The sequence below is a fragment of the Callionymus lyra genome, chromosome 18 (assembly GCF_982586985.1).
Source record: "Callionymus lyra chromosome 18, fCalLyr1.hap1.1, whole genome shotgun sequence".
NCBI lineage: Eukaryota > Metazoa > Chordata > Actinopteri > Syngnathiformes > Callionymidae > Callionymus > Callionymus lyra.
Genome location: NC_141835.1, coordinates 13,430,635 through 13,447,808, shown reverse-complemented (window position 1 = coordinate 13,447,808; position 17,174 = coordinate 13,430,635). Strand labels below are relative to the sequence as shown.

The 17,174-nt window shown below is 35.6% G+C and overlaps 3 protein-coding genes across 4 annotated transcripts; all 3 read left to right on the top strand.

Moving 5' to 3' along the window:
• The first annotated feature begins 5,506 nt into the window (after positions 1-5,506).
• Positions 5,507-9,902, top strand: LOC148060562 (protein max-like). 2 transcript variants are annotated; one of them, XM_087780625.1, is made up of 4 exons: positions 5,507-5,669; positions 7,473-7,580; positions 8,984-9,107; positions 9,193-9,902. In XM_087780625.1, exons 1-4 carry the CDS (start codon positions 5,634-5,636, stop codon positions 9,378-9,380), a joined length of 456 nt encoding a protein of 151 aa, XP_087636751.1. In that variant the 5' UTR covers positions 5,507-5,633; the 3' UTR covers positions 9,381-9,902. The 2 variants fall into 2 exon arrangements, with proteins under 2 accessions (XP_087636751.1, XP_087636750.1); XM_087780624.1 differs by having other exon boundaries at positions 8,969-9,107.
• A 1,152-nt stretch (positions 9,903-11,054) lies between these two features.
• Positions 11,055-14,668, top strand: LOC148060561 (ras-related protein Rab-15-like). Its single transcript, XM_087780622.1, has 7 exons — positions 11,055-11,248; positions 12,481-12,541; positions 12,619-12,679; positions 13,721-13,798; positions 13,869-13,958; positions 14,179-14,244; positions 14,311-14,668. The coding sequence occupies exons 1-7, from the start codon at positions 11,125-11,127 to the stop codon at positions 14,455-14,457; spliced, it is 627 nt and encodes a 208-aa protein (XP_087636748.1). The 5' UTR covers positions 11,055-11,124; the 3' UTR covers positions 14,458-14,668.
• Positions 14,669-15,223: 555 nt separating this feature from the next.
• Positions 15,224-16,231, top strand: gpx2 (glutathione peroxidase 2). The gene is made up of 2 exons (XM_087780623.1): positions 15,224-15,445; positions 15,878-16,231. The coding sequence occupies exons 1-2, from the start codon at positions 15,224-15,226 to the stop codon at positions 16,229-16,231; spliced, it is 576 nt and encodes a 191-aa protein (XP_087636749.1).
• Positions 16,232-17,174: the final 943 nt, after the last annotated feature.

The following is a 17,174-nucleotide window of genomic DNA, read 5'->3' as shown; positions in this document are numbered from 1 at the left end:
TTTTTTTTTTTTGTGGCTTTCAAATAATACTGGTTGGTTTCCAGCAGTCCAAATAAATATGACGCAATTTTTTTTATTTTTTTTTATTTGAATGTTTTTATATTATAATTTTGTAAAATGTAAATGAAAAACATTATAATTTTGTTAAATATAGTTTATAAACCGTATAATTTTGTAAAAAATAGTTTAAAAACATAATTTTGTAAAATATGAGAAAAAGAAAAATCATTTTAATTTTGTTAAATATATTTTAAAACATAATACTTTGTCAAATACAATTTAGAAATATTATAATTTAGTCAAATATAATTTAAAAACATTATAATTTAGTAAAATATAATTTAAAAACATTTTGGTTTAGTAAAATATTATTTTTATTTTTTTTATTTTGTAAAATATAATTTAAGTACGTTTTTATTTTGTAAAATATAATTTAAGTACATTTTGATTTTGTAAATTATAATTTAGGTACATTATGATTTTGTAAAATATAATATAATATAAAAACATTATAATTTAGTAAAATATAAAAAACAAATCATATAAATTAAAACATTTTAATTTTGTAAAATATAATTTAAAAATATAATTTAAAAACATTATGATTTTGTAAAATCTAACATAATTTTGTTAAATGTAGTATAAAACATTATAATTTTGTAAAATATAATTTAGAAACATTTTAATTTTCAAAATGTAAATAAAAGATATAATTTTGTTAAAAAAAATTTTTTTAAACATTTTACCTTTATAAAATATAATGTAAAAACATTTGAATTTTTAAAAATATAATTAAAAAATATAATTTTGTAAAATATAAAATATTTTTGTTAAATATAATATAAAAACATTATAATTTTGTAAAATATAATTTAGAAACATTTTAATTTTGTAAAATGTAAATAAAAAATATAATTTGGTTATATTTTATTACAAAACAAACACTTTTGGGTTCAACACTGGGTGACTTCAAGGTGGATCTGAACAAAAGGTAATATCTAGTGAGGCTGAGCTCTGTTGTTTGATGAGCTAAAACAACTGATCTGAGAGAAAGTGTTCCAGGTGCTCACAGCAGCTGAACTGCTTCAACACAAGAGTTGATGCAACAAACCTGTTGTTGAAGAGCGAGTTTGAAACTATCACTTTCTTATCAACCCTTTTCTTTAGCACTTAAACTGCTATGTTTAGATCTATTTCTGTATCAATGTATCTATATATCATTCATCTATTTATCCATCTATAAATCTATCAGTCATTCATTCATCCATTTATATATCTATCTTCATCCATCCATCTGTATATTTATCATTTATTGATGTATAGACATATGCTACATCCATCTGTCCATCTGTATATCCATCATTCATCCATCCATCCATCTGTATATGTATCATTTATTGATGTACATACATATGCTACATCCATCTAGCCATCGGTATATCTATCATTCATCCATCCATCCATCCATCCGTATATTTATCATTTATTGATGTATATACATATGTTAAATCCATCTATCCATCAGTATATCTATAATTCATCCATCCATCAATCTGTATATTTATCATTTATTGATGTATATACATATGTTACATCCATCTATCCATCGGTATATCTATCATTCATCCATCCATCCATCTGTATATTTATCATTTATTGATGTATATACATATGTTACATCCATCTATCCATCAGTATATCTATCATTTATCCATCCATCCATCTGTATATTTATCATTTATTGATGTATATACATATGTTACATCCATCTAGCCATCGGTATATCTATCATTCATCCATCCATCCATCCATCCATCCGTATATTTATCATTTATTGATATATATATATATATGTTACATCCATCTATCCATCTGTATATCTAGCATTCATCCATCCATCTGTATATTTATCATTTATTGATGTATATACATATGTTACATCCATCTATCCATCAGTATATCTATCATTCATCCATCCATCCATCTGTATATTTATCATTTATTGATGTATATACATATGTTACATCCATCTAGCCATCGGTATATCTATCATTCATCCATCCATCTGTATATTTATCATTTATTGATGTATATACATATGCTACATCCATCTGTCCATCTGTATATCCATCATTCATCCATCCATCCATCCGTATATTTATCATTTATTGATATATATATATATATGTTACATCCATCTATCCATCTGTATATCTAGCATTCATCCATCCATCTGTATATTTATCATTTATTGATGTATATACATATGTTACATCCATCTATCCATCAGTATATCTATCATTCATCCATCCATCCATCTGTATATTTATCATTTATTGATGTATATACATATGTTACATCCATCTAGCCATCGGTATATCTATCATTCATCCATCCATCTGTATATTTATCATTTATTGATGTATATACATATGCTACATCCATCTGTCCATCTGTATATCCATCATTCATCCATCCATCCATCTGTATATTTATCATTTATTGATGTATATACATATGCTACATCCATCTAGCCATCGGTATATCTATCATTCATCTATCCATCCATCCATCCGTATATTTATATATCATTTATTGATGTATATACATATGTTACATCCATCTAGCAATCGGTATATCTATCATTCATCCATCCATCCATCCATCCGTATATTTATCATTTATTGATATATACGTATATATATATGTTACATCCATCTATCCATCTGTATATCTAGCATTCATCCATCCATCTGTATATTTATCATTTATTGATGTATATACATATGTTACATCCATCAATCCATCAGTATATCTATCATTCATCCATCCATCCATCTGTATATTTATCATTTATTGATGTATATACACATGTTACATCCATCTAGCCATCGGTATATCTATCATTCATCCATCCATCTGTATATTTATCATTTATTGATGTATATACATATGTTACATCCATCTAGCCATCGGTATATCTATCATTCATCCATCCATCTGTATATTTATAATTTATTGATGTATATACATATGTTACATCCATCTATCCATCAGTACATCTATCATTCATCCATCCATCCATCTGTATATTTATCATTTATTGATGTATATACATATGTTACATCCATCTATCCATCAGTATATCTATCATTCATCCATCCATCCATCTGTATATTTATCATTTATTGATGTATATACATATGTTACATCCATCTAGCCATCGGTATATCTATCATTCATCCATCCATCGGTATATTTATCATTTATTGATGTATATACATATGTTACATCCATCTATCCATCGGTATATCTATCATTCATCCATCTATCCATCTGTATATTTATAATTTATAAATGTATATATATATATATATATATATCGTTCATCCATTCATCTATCCATCTATATATCTATCATTATCATAATGTCTATTATTCGTTCATCCGTCCATTTTTATATTTACGATTTAATCATTCATGCATCCATATATCTATCATTCATAAATACATCTATCTATCTATCTATCATTTATTTATGTTTATAAATATATCGTCCATCCATCCATCCTTCCATCTATATATCATCCATCCATCCATCCATCTGTAAGGCTATCATTTATCATATATATTTAGCATTTGTTCATCCGTCCATCTCTATATTTACAATATAGTAATTCATGCATCTATATATCATCCATCCATCCATCCATCCATCCATCCATCCATCCATCCATCCATCCATCCATCCATCCATCCATCCATCCATCCATCCATCCATCCATCCATCTGTATAGCTATCATTTATCATATATATTCAGCATTTGTTCATCCGTCCATCTCCATATTTACAATATAGTAATTCATGCATCTATATATCATTCATCCATCAATCCATCCTCCATCTATTTATGTAAAGTTAATCACACATCATCTATGTATTTATGTATCTATAAACCTGTCTGTCTATCCATAAACTATTCATGTATTCATATATCCATCCCTCCATCTATTTCTGTCTTTCTCTCCGTAGACTCAAGTGTCTTGTGTTCAGGTTCAAAAGAGCGTTTGGAACTATTTTAATTGGTCCAGATCTGAAAGAGAATGTGTTCATGGGCTCTGAAAGGACATTGATGTAGCGAGTGTTCAGGGTCACAGTCAGACGACCATCTGGCCTCATTTCCCAGCACAAGAGCCGCGTTGTTGTGCAACAGTTCCCCGCTGACCAAACCCACCACTCGCACAACATACCTCAGCTGGAGCAACATTGAGTGACGCCGTACGTCAGGAGAACGGATCATATCTTAGGGTTTCACGCTGGTTTCTTTCCCCCTTTGTAACTCGTGATAAACTACGCTTATGAGGCCCTCATCAAAATGTCATTTGGTCCCGCCTTTATACCATCACCATAGCAACAGATGCTTTATCATTCCAGAAGCACCTTTGTGTTTGTGGTGTAGAAGTGTGTACTTGTGTCAACACACGACACAATAAGTTCCCCAATGCACTTTTTTTTTTTTTTATATATTCAAAAAAAATACTCAAAGGTTTTTCAGAATGTACATCATCAGATGACAAAACAATAGCAGATAACTTTCACATTACAGTCTGAAAAAAAGACAGTTTTACGACAGTAACATTTATTTATTACTTCAATAAAACCACAACAAAATAGAAAAAATGTGTAAAAAACAAACATAATTCACGTTTTTTTTTTCAATATATTTTGACAAAATGGGTTGAATGTGATCTTGCAAAATTTCATGTTATTAAAAAAATATTTAAAAAATACAAATGCAACAGTTTTTCCACAATACTGTATCAATATATTTGACCACATTGTATCCTTTTTTTTTCCATAAAAAAAAAAAAATCAAATCACTTTATTTTCATCAGTTATTTTTGGAACATAGTTCAATTAAGTGTTTCTAAAATAAAATGATACAAATTTCATGTGCAATTATCATGTTAATATTCACGGCGTTTGTTAATTTTTATGTTTCAATCAAACTTCCGGCCACTGGATGGAAGCAGCGTTTACGTCCTCTGCATTAAAAGGAACAATTTAATATCCTTGCGATGACTGAGGACGAGAGGATACAGTCGATAACAGCAGCTTTCAAAGCTGATGTTTGGACATATTTTGGTTTAAAAACAATTGGAAAGCAGTTACGACAAACATATCATTGTTCCTACAATATCGCAATATGTCGTATCATTGTCCCTTAGTCGTAATTAAACAATACTCACCCTAGTATTTTAAGTCACTTTTTGTTGGAATAATGTTTAATGATCTGGAATGGTCTGGATCAAAGAAGAAAAGTCTGCTGTAAATGAAGTAGAGTCTGTTTTTCTTCTGTAGCTTTAAAATGATTTAGACATTAAAACGCCTTTTTAAAAGCTAGTTTTGTTTCGTTTTCAAGCGGCGCGGCACAGATGACTACATCACCCACAATTCCTTCACCATTGTGCGCATGCGCTTTCTTTGTTTTGTATCCATGTGTAGGCAAATCACGTGTACCAAGTCGTCTGTCGTCATGTCTGTGCCGTGCTAGAATTCTTTTGGTTTGTTGCTTCGCTCCAGCACTTTTGTCGCGACAGCTGCACGCTTTCCGTCTCACATCCACCGAAGAATGAGCGAAAACGATGACGTCGAAGTCGACAGCGATGTACGTGCTCTTTCCCCTCAGCGACTCTTTAGCTCGTTAGCTGTTTAGCTAGTTAGCTTCCTGTCTCCAGAGTTGAGCTCAGGCGGAATATTGAGTCGCTTTTCGCGTTTGACTTGTACCTCTTCGCTCGTGTGTTCGGTTCCCTCGTTGCCACGTTGACAACGAATATTCGGTATAATTCTTGAACCGACGTGTTTTTAACCGTCTGTTCCATGCTAAACCACCAGCGTGCTAACTTGTGTAGCATGTCTGTCAGTGAGGATAAGCACCAGGGCGTAATACTCTGTCGAGTTAATACAAATATTCCTGCCGTGTCCTAATATTTACCGTTCTTTATTTGATCAACACGGCGAGGATGTGACTTATAACCACCTTCGTTTATTTATCATACAATCTGTGTTTTGACACTTGTTTTTGTCGAAGTAGCAAACGTTTCATTCGGGTTTTTTTCCGGGAAAAGCCGACGTTGTGTTCCGGAAGCGAGAAGCAGGGGACACCCTGGAAAGCTGGCCAGTCCGTCACAAAATGCATAACTGGATTCGAATTAATTGTATCCACAAATCCAACAGCACAAACTGTTCTTTAAGTTCAAAGCGTGTATTTCCTGTGTGCTGTTTGTGTAATTTACCAGGAACTCTGATTTCCTCCCAATGTCTGTTTTTATGTGACGTTTAAGAAAGTAAAAGTAGTAAATCTTGCAAAGAGGAGGAACAGGGTAGTAAAGATCTTGCTGCACTTTTTATTATTCAAATCTATAGTTAAAATGTAACAAACAGGTGTTGGGTAGATATAAATAAGCATACGTTTAAATGTAGCTCTTTTAATGAAGACATTAATGTCAACACATATGTGTTTGTGCTTATGTTTGAAGGCCACGATGTGTAACTGGATCCTAAAACCTGTCATGTTAGATTTTGGTTGCGATCATGACTCAACTTACCTTCTGTCACATTGTGTCCCTCGAAACTAAAACCATTTCAGAACATGAGTCACAGTTTTAGTTGCAGCAAATATAATTTTTCCTCATTTAAACCAACTAGTCTGTGCCAGAACCAATGAGCGTGAAAGCACCAGATCTGACGTCTTAATGTGTCTGTCTGTCTCAGTTCACGCTTCCAATCTCCCAACCCCCCCATAGTGATGACGTTGGGTTCATTAACCCCGTTTTCACCTCCAAACCGGGACAGACTCAATAGCGGCCCGGCTTATTGGGACGCCACAACAAATTAATCACCAGAGCATTATTAAAGCGATAGTTCACCCAGAATTTTCACTCATTTTCTACTCGCCCTAATGTCGACTAAGAGTTGGGATTATTTTCAGGGTAATCCGTTCCTTTTTGGAGTTAAAGACAAAAATGTATGTTTATTTGAACGTAGTAACTGGCGCTCACTTGTCTTCGGCCATCTTGTATTGAAGGAATTATTCCGAAAAAAACAGTCTATATTTTTTTAAATCAACGTAAATGTTGCGCGCTGACACTTGCAATGTGTTTCAATGAGGATAAACCGGAGGAGACCTAGAGCTGCGGCTTCAAACAAACTTGAAATATAGGTTTATTTTGTTGTTTTTTGGAACAATTCCTCATGTCGAGGCTTCAATACAATGTGGACGTTACATACCAGCAGCACTTTTATTTCTAATTTTAAAATAAATCCCATAAGTCTCTCTTCCAAATAACTTAATTATCCTCCTGGATTTATTCTCTACATTCCTAAACTTTGTCTGGTCTCCTGACCAATAACGGTCGTATAGTAATTCGGACAACAACAACTCATCTTCACTTCTAATGGTCGTTCACAGGCAGACAAGCGAGCACATCACAACGCGCTGGAGCGTAAACGAAGGGACCACATCAAAGACAGCTTCCACGGATTACGCGACTCAGTCCCCGCACTGCAGGGAGAAAAGGTGAGGAAAACTTGTTGTTAGTACAGAACAGTGAATCCATGTTTGAGGATAACTGTGGTGTGATGTCGGGAAGTTGTTTATCCAACACCAGTCCGTCTCCTCTGAGCGGACATTTTGTTGTTTAACTCTTTAGACAAGATGACATGTTCCAAAACAAATATTCTGAGCTTGTTTTTTTGAGCTTCTATGTGCTCTGTGGTCTCCCCCTGGTTCATGGTGATCTCTGGATCTGACGCAACCAGTCCTTGTGATAAAAAGACGTGTACAGAAAGATCAATACGTACGTTAGCAAAACATCCTGAAAATAAGATTAGATAAAGGGCAACAATTGACAAATAACCCACTTATTGCTACCTTTTAAAAGGCAATATAGTACATCCTAAACTTGACAGAACTTTTCTGTTGAATTATTTTTTGAAAACCAGACTATGGAGATCAACTGATTTTTTTTTAAAAACTTTTAACAGTCGGATTTGATGATGTAATATTGATCAGGCCAATCGTTGAACCTCCCACTTGAACTGTTAAAAGCATTTGAAGTTACAAATAAAAAACATTTTACCGAAATACTTTAATCGAGAGAAAATGGTTTGTCATAAAACAACCTTTAGTTTTAGTCGATTATTTGTTAGGTATGGCTAGATCAATAAGAGACCTGGGCGAAGTGAGGCCATATTTGGCCCTTAGACTGCAATTATGTGGCCCTCATGAGGTCAAATATCATTTAGAAACTTAACAATTTTGTATTTAATTATTTTTTTCATTAGTTATTATCGGACCAGGGTGGAGTGAGGCCTGGGGGCCACACGCGGCCCTTAGACTGTATTCATGTGGCCCTCATGACGTCAACGATCAGACATTTATTTTGTTCATTATTTGTTTTTGGAATTGAATGTATTTCCTGTGGTAATGTAGAAACTAACAAGTTTATTTTGTAATAATTTAGATTATTCATGTGTCGTCTCTAACTGTATTTATATGGTTTACGGTTTAAGGACTTTTGTGTGTATTTATTGTCTTTCATAAAGATTGAAATATTAAAATGTGTAAAGTGTTTTTGTATGAAATTTATTTTATAAAATGAAAGTTGCAATAAAATGCAATGAAAAAAAAAACGTTAAACAAAATGTGGCCCCTGATGAAAGTAAATCGGCCACCACTGGTCTAGCGGATGGAGGGACTTGTTTAGGGTCCATCCATGTAGTTCAGGACAAAAGCTAGCGTTACTGACGGGAGAAGTATCTGATCCAGCGAAGACTTAAAAGTCCTAGATTCTGTCTCGGATGTGTATCGTGTGACAATCTTAAAGCTCAACTGTTGACTGTGATGACTGTTGTGTTTGCTCTGACTCCATCACTTCGTCACTCTCTCAAATTCTGTGCTGACAGAGCTCTGTTAAACAGGCGTCCAGAGCCCAGATTCTGGACAAGGCCACAGAGTACATACAGTACATGAGGAGAAAAAACCACACGCACCAGCAGGACATCGACGACCTGAAGAAGCAGAACGCGCAGCTGGAGCAGCAGGGTCGGTCCACAGCCTCGCGGCCTCCATCCGTCTTTACTTGAGCGCCCGTGTCACATGCGCGCTCTGCTCTCTCTTGTGTTTGCAGTCAGAGCGCTGGAGAAGGCCAAAGGGAACACTCAGCTCCAGACCAACTACTCCTCCGACAGCAGCAGCTTGTACACCAACCGCAAGGGCAGCGCCGTGTCGGCGTTCGACGGAGGCTCCGACTCCAGCTCGGAATCGGAACCGGACGAGCCGCCCAACAGGAAGAGGCTCCGCGTGGAGCCCAGCTAGCCTTCTGGACTCACCGGAAGTCCAAACTACAGTCTCTTAAAATAATAATTAAACAAAAAAAAAAGAAAAAAAAAGAAACCCACCAGCCCTGAACATCTCTGACCCGTCTGACCCCAGACCGCGAGAGATCCGTGTAAAAGCTCAACAACTCCTGAATCTAGGCAGCTCTGCTCAAGACTTGACTCCATTGACTCTCAAAGTTTCCTGTTGAATGTCACAAGATGCAGTTTTCTGTTGTGAATGAGCCTCTGTGTCACGTGTCCACCTCTATACTCCAACATGGTTTTGAAAAAGAAAAAAAACCCTCCACGTCAAGTCCGCTTGTGCTGAAAACATTTTGTGGTTCTTTTTTTTTTTTTTTTGGTTCACCCCCTCGTGTGAGGTAGTTTTCATTTGCTCGATCCTTTTGTTCCATTCCACGGACGTTCTCCGGTATGTTGTACATACCGCCAACAGTTGTCTTGCGAGTTGAGGCGAACCTTTACGAGACTTTAAATAAAACTATTTTATTTTTTTGGGATGTATTTGTGACTCTGTCTTTTATTTTTTACGATTGGGTTATTGCAGAAGCGAGTACCCACCCGGAAAGCTAAGTTAGCGTCGTCTTTATGGGTTTTGTTTTATAACCCTTAACAGGTTTTTTACGAGATAATCTCGCTTTGACCAAGTGTTTTAAATACATTTACACAATATATTTTATATCTGATATCTTTGTGGTGAGTACAAAAAATGAAACTATTAGTTGACAAACGCAAACCATTATGCTTTAGAACTCGAATCAAACTTTTAGGGGTTTTCGTGCAAAAAAACCAAAGTGAATTCCACATTTTTCTGACAAACATTTACAAATTAGCTATAGCTGTTAGCATAGATGTAGCCCACATGTCACCCTTTGACTCTATTTAATAGAAAATGTCTAACACCTAACAATTCTATGTTTTTTTTATTGTATTAACTATAACCATCTAAAATTATTTGTACTTTAATCTTTTTTTTTTCTTTTGGAGAATATTAATTGACCCTAAAATGTTGCGTTACATTGAGAGTATTGGGAAGAAAAGAGAAATTGTATGCTATACACTAAAAACAAAATTATAATTATTTTATTGGGGTTAACTTTTTGTTCATATACTTTGTCCGTTTTTTATTTACTTTTTTTACTTGTGTGTTTTTAGGGTCTTTTGGCTTGACAGCCCCTCACAACAGTCATAAAGAATTGACAACCCCTCAGTTAGCATCTATACTGAAATGTTTTAACTATAAAATAAAACTTGTTTATTCAACTAATACAATTGTAAATTTAAATTACTCAATTGTAAATTTAAATATTCTTTTTTTTTTTTTTATCTTGTCTGGTTGTAACTATTAAATATTTTAAGTGGAAAACAATGTTTGTTCATGTAAACAGTGTTAGCTTAGCATGAAACAGCCCGCCTTTTAAAGTATACTTCACGATCCGTTTAACGCCCCGGGCGACACTTCTACAGTGGTGATAACGACAATATATAAATTGTTAATTACTATTTGAAATGTTTTAGTATTGCTAGCACTTAGCAGTGGGTCATTCCAAAAAAAAAAAGTGTTTAAGAAGTAATTCGATTTATTAATCGCGTGAGTTCTTCACCTCTGCTGGATTGTCCGAGCCGCAGTGAACGCGGCAGTGCGCCGGCGGAGTCTTGAAGGCATCACGAAGAGCAAACATGAGAGAGTCATGCTTCCTCTGGATGGTGTCTGATCGTCGGTGATGGCGAAACAGTACGACATTCTCTTCAGGTTGCTCATGCTCGGGGACTCGGGGGTCGGGAAGACGTGCATGCTCCGCAGGTTCACAGACAAAGAGTTCGACCCGTCTCACATTTCCACCATCGGTAAGAATCCACAGGTTCACCTCTCATGTGCGCGCGTAGGCCACGAAAGTGTCACGAAAAAAATACAAACAGAAACTTACTCTGGTTTTTTTTTTAATCTCGTTATTGTTCATAAAAAATGTAGCAGAACTGAATGTTTTTTTTCTCCAAGATGTTCGATTCAAGCTGGAGTTGAAGAACAAGTCAACTCATTTGAATACGTAAACAAGACGATGGCAGTTTGTCAATAAACATGACGTCATAGTGAAGCTAATTCTAAGATAACAATTATGAAAAGAAAACGCCTTAAAGATGGAGTTTAACAACAACAGCATCATCCAATTCATCTCGTTGGTCAAAAGTTCTGGTCACATGACCTTTAATCAGATGTTTTTTGAAGTTACGTCATAATTGAACATGTAGCTAGACGTGTCCTTGCAGTGGCAAGTACTCGAACAAACTGTCCATCTTAGATGCATCTATGACTTTTTTTTTCTTTTTTTTTATGATTAGTAAAGTCAAATGTTTGCTGTGGATCCATCATGTGACGCCAAGTGTGGGTGTGAGTGTGACACAGATCTGACAGTGGCTTGTTCTCTACATGGCACAGGGTTTTTGTCCCAGCTACACAGGGGAAAAGAAGAGGGACACCCAGGACAAAACAGATTAACATTTTCTTTTCCAAACTAAGTGCTTCACCATTGTATTTATGGGAGGGTTTTTAATTGCATGTCCTTTAATAAAAACAAACATTTTCCATCATATAATTCTGTTAATTTTTTTTGTATATAATTGTTTATAAATTACGTTTTATATTAACTATTATTATTACGTATATCTTATTAGTATTCAAATGCTAGAAAATGTAAAATATAATTATTGAATATACAGTTTAAAGTAAAAAAAAAAATGTTTACATGAATAAAATTAATCTCTGTACGTAAACATTTTCATTATTATTATATTAAAAAAAATCCAAGGTTATTATAATATTAAAATAATTCAAAATTCATTTTTTCATAAAATATAAAGGAATTATTAATATAATATAACGATAATTAAAATAAAAGGAATACAACATACAATTTTTATTTGCATGTAAGTTATTTATTTTGAACGAGAAAAAAAAAGAAAATAAATTAAAACTGTCAAAAGTAAATGATTTTACTTTGCTTACTTTAACACTTTGCCGACTTTGTCAAACTCCGACATCTGGCTTTCCCCACTCATGACTCTGCATCTGTTCCATCCAGGCGTGGACTTTAAGATGAAGACGTTGGAAATCGACGGCATCCGGGTGCGAGTGCAGATATGGTGGGTGCGGCGGCCATCTTTGTAGTTCTTCTCAAACATAGGTGAGCTCATGTCAATGCTACTCTCTTGCTGCTCAGGGACACAGCGGGCCAGGAGCGCTACCAGACCATCACGCAGCAGTACTACAGACGAGCGCAGGTGAGAAAATTGATAAATAATTATTGTTGTTGCTGCTTATATATATATTGTTTTTTCATAATTAAAAAAAACAAACAATTTAGAGGACTACTGTCCTTTATTGATGATGACATCATGTTCTGAACACTGTCATCAGTGAACAGAGAAGCAGATGAAGCATGAATGCTCCTCCCATAATGCAACACTAATAGACTCAGGGACTCATTAATTCCTTGTGCTATAAGATTGTTATAATCTGAGTTTGTGTGCAGGAGTGGAGTGAAAAGATGAGTCTATTCTATGTTAATCTTTGTATCCTTCTTTGATCTATGTTCTTTAGATTTAGATTTAGTCATCTTGCACTTTATTTAGCACTTTATTTAGTTCTTGTTCTTGGTTTATGAATCTATCGTTTGTGGAAAAACAATTTCCAGAAGGAGATCACCAGAAGGATTAGGAGTTTATCTATACTTGTGAATAGATTTGACCCTAAATACTATTAATATTTTGGAATTTTTTAATAATTTAAATGCCGGTGTGGATGATACTAAAAGCCCCAAAAATATATTAATAGATAACATTGCTTTGATATAATAGATATATAAACAATATAATATAATAGTTTTTAATGTCTTTGAGTCATTTAATAATAACAAATAACAAAATAATAACAACAATTATTTTTTATTTAATAGGAACATTTAAAAAAGGCACAAGGACACTGTGCAAACAGATTGAAAAAAAGGTGAAAAAGATTAAAGTTATAAAAGTTAAGAGGTAAATAAAGTTTTTTAAAAGGCAACTACAAAATGAAGAAACTATAGAACAAGAATTGCATTGAAAAGCCTGTTTAAAAGGGTGAAGATTCTATTGTAAAATTAACATTATTTATGAAAGATTTTAAATAAATACATTTTGGTAAGTTAAAAGCCATAATCTATTAAAATTCAACATTTATTTTAAATGAAATTCAAGAGGAAAACATTATTCACAATTTCAGTATCGGGGATAAAGTTCTGTAATCACAAAATATTTAAGAGAAATCTTTTGTATTTCATCCAGGGAATCATCTTCGTGTACGACATCACCAGCGAGCGGTCGTTCCAGCACATCACCAAGTGGACCAGTGACGTTGACGAGGTGAGTCTCTGAGTCACCGGCAGCTTCTGTTTACCTATATATCCTTGTTGATTTTATTGTTTTCATTCAGTACGCGCCTGAAAAAGTGCAGAAGATCTTAGTCGGGAACAAATGTGACGAGGAGTCGTTCAGGCAAGTCGGCGTGGAAAACGGAACCAAGGTTCGATTCTTCTTTTGCTGACTTTTGTCACTTTTGTTCGGAAGGTTAAACCTGGTTAAAAGTCTGAGCATCAGTGATTACACAATCTTTCCTTGTTCCTTTGAATCACTTGAGAGTTGAGTCACTTGTAGATGGATTGATGGATGGATGGATGGATGGATGGATGGACGGATAGATAATCATGAATCTTTAATATTTAATTTCATGTGTTCACAATAAGCTTGCCGAGACGTACGGGATGGAATTCTTCGAGACCAGCGCGTCCACGGGCGGCAACATAAGCGAGGTAGCGGAACACGCGAACCGAAAATTTGATCAAAACACACCCTTAAAATGACTGTTTTCCGTGCAGTCGTTCACCAGGATGACGGAGATGGTGCTTCATGCGCACAAGCGGGACGTGGACAACCTGCTGGGCTCCCTGGACGAGTATCTGGACAGTGCCGTCCTGGACGACGACGAGGGCGGAGGAAACAAGCTCAAGACATGTGCCTGTTAGCTTAAAAAAAAAAAAGAAAAAAGAATGATATAGTTATATTTAAATTTCACCTCCGAAATCTGTGCTCAGAGTGCAGTTACCAGTAGCTGCCAGCAGATGGGGGCAAAGCTACCCGAGAACGTGACGTAAGCGTTAGTACATCTTTGTATAGAAATGAGCTGCGAACTGAATCTGATCTTTACGAGACCTCTGAAGATGCTGTAAAAACGAAAGCGCCAATAAAAAAAAGTTTATATACAAAAGTGCTGAGTCATTGAAAGATTTGGGACAAAAGGACGTTCATGTTTTTTTAATGACGAGCGCAGAGTTCGACATTTGATCGCGTCTTCAATAATGGATGAGTTCACAGATGTGTTCATCACGACGTTACCGGTCGTCTTTTTCTCCGACATTCTATCTGGTCCCTCCTGAGTTAAACTCGAAACTTCTCTTCATAAACTAAGATACGAGGTCAAAGTGTGGCCCCTGGGCTCCATGAAGACCTTGGCCCGGTCGTTTTCTACCGAGAGTTTTTCTCATATTGTTTCTACTGTTTACTTCAACAAAATATAAAACAAAGCAAAACTAGGAGGTCACTAAGGAGAACTACTTAGTGAACACTTAAGGTTCTATAGAGGAAAAAAAAGTGACGGAAGTGGTTTTGTGAGTCTGTCATGGATCAGTTTCCTGCCACCCGACACCAACTTTCAGCACCCAGGAGAGTCAGGTGACCCAGGTCCTCTCAGGCACACTCTGATCCGGTCCACCTGCAGAAAAGGAAGCAAAGATGACGTTCATCGCCAAGACCTTCTACGACCTGAGAGCCACCTCTCTGGAGGGGGACCCGGTGGACTTCAACGTGTTCCGAGGTCGGGTGGTCCTGATCGAGAACGTGGCCTCACTGTGAGGGACCACCACCCGGGACTTCAGCGAGCTCAACCAGCTCCAGAGCAAATACCCGCACCGGCTCGTGGTCCTGGGTTTCCCTTGTAACCAGTTTGGATATCAGGTGAGTCCGACTGGGACATCTTTGGGGAGATTACGATAGGCGGTCATAATGTTATGGCTTATTGTTGTATCTTCACACTAGAGATTGAAATTGTCCCATTTTGTCAAGGGGGTCATTTGACATCGAAAAGTAAGGATGGGTATCGATCGAAATTTTTGATCGGAGTGAACCTGATACAGATACCTTCCCTTCCATACCGGTTCCTGATCAATACTTTATTTCGATACCAATTTTATAAGATCAATTCAAGAAAAAATACATCGTACATAGTACAAATACTCCAAAAATTATACCTAAAGACGAAGCATGTTTTGATACTTTGGTACTACTGAAAATTGTCAGTACCACCAAAAAACCGAAGTTCGATACCCAGCCGTACCCCTCGAGAGTAGATTCGTAGAAGTCAAAGTGACCAGAACTTGTGATCTCCAGGAGAATGGAACCAACGGCGAGATTCTCAACTCCCTCCAGCACGTTCGTCCCGGGAAAGGCTTCCAGCCGAACTTCACTTTATTCGAAAAGTGCGAAGTCAACGGAGCGAAAACGCACCCGGTCTTCGCCTACCTGAAGGACAAGCTCCCCTACCCCGACGACGACCCGCACTCCCTCATGCAGGACCCCAAGTTCCTGGTCTGGAGTCCCGTCAACCGGACCGACGTCTCCTGGAATTTCGAGAAGTTCCTCGTCGGGCCAGAGGGGGAGCCCTTCAAGCGATACAGCAAGAAGTTTGCGACCGCGAACATCGAACCGGACATCCAGCGACTGCTGAGGCTGACCAAGAACTGAACCCGAGTCCGCTTTCCTTTTAAGTCTTATTTAATGAAGGTGACGTTCTCAAGTCCGCAGGGATGTCACCCGAGGTCGCATAAGTGCTTAGAACAAGTGGATCCAAAAACTTAATTATAACAGTTGGCGACACCTATTGTTGCAATACACTAGTAATACCAGCAGATGGTGCTATGACTTCTCCTGACAATTAAAAGCACCAACAACTGTCCTGTTTTGTCTTTTGTTAATAGTTTAGTTTCTAAAGGAAAATAAAAGTTGATGAACTTTAAACCTTAAATGAATTCTCTAATATGTAGAGGAAGTGAAGATGTTTAAAATATGCAAAATTCAATGTGTAGTTTAGTTAGAAATAATATTATTTAAAGATAAAATAAGGAAATATACATATAAATCAACAGGAGATTATCCTGTATCTTTCCGCCATCCTTTCCAATTTAGTTCCCCTTATTTATTCCTGAATTTCCATCGCAATACCATTCATTTATTCATCAAATCAAATTGACACATTTAGTTCAAATAAATAGTCAAATAAATACATTTGCCTGTTTATTTATTTAAACATAGACAAAGGCCTCAAAATATGTTTTATGATTTTTACTAAAATATTTAATTACCACGGTGAAGATATTTTCCCCATAATAATAAATGATGTAAGTATAATAAATGTGTATCTGCTGATAATGAAATGGAATAAAGAGTGAAGCAATAAACTATTTTTTTGTTTTTAAATAATCCAACTGAAAATATATTCATGTATTATTTTTAAGGTATACTATAACAATACAATAAAGTTAAGTTTAGTTCAAGTTAGTAGAGAAAGTGATGCTGTTTTCAAGAGTAATAAATAAATATGACTTTATTAGGTTGTAAATTAGGTTTCCAGTACACAGAAGATAATAGACGGTGCAGCAGTTTCATGAAGGCAAGAACAAGAACAGAG

Excerpts from the sequence above, each read along its gene's own strand:
- LOC148060562 (XM_087780624.1), top strand. The coding sequence starts at position 5,634 with ATGAGCGAAAACGATGACGTCGAAGTCGACAGCGAT. Across the intron at positions 7,581-8,968 it reads CCGCACTGCAGGGAGAAAAG|AGCTCTGTTAAACAGGCGTC; the intron begins GTGAGGAAAACT and ends CTGTGCTGACAG. Across the intron at positions 9,108-9,192 it reads CGCGCAGCTGGAGCAGCAGG|TCAGAGCGCTGGAGAAGGCC; the intron begins GTCGGTCCACAG and ends TTGTGTTTGCAG.
- LOC148060561 (XM_087780622.1), top strand. The coding sequence starts at position 11,125 with ATGGCGAAACAGTACGACATTCTCTTCAGGTTGCTCATGCTCGGGGAC. Across the intron at positions 13,799-13,868 it reads GGACCAGTGACGTTGACGAG|TACGCGCCTGAAAAAGTGCA; the intron begins GTGAGTCTCTGA and ends GTTTTCATTCAG. Across the intron at positions 13,959-14,178 it reads GCGTGGAAAACGGAACCAAG|CTTGCCGAGACGTACGGGAT; the intron begins GTTCGATTCTTC and ends GTTCACAATAAG.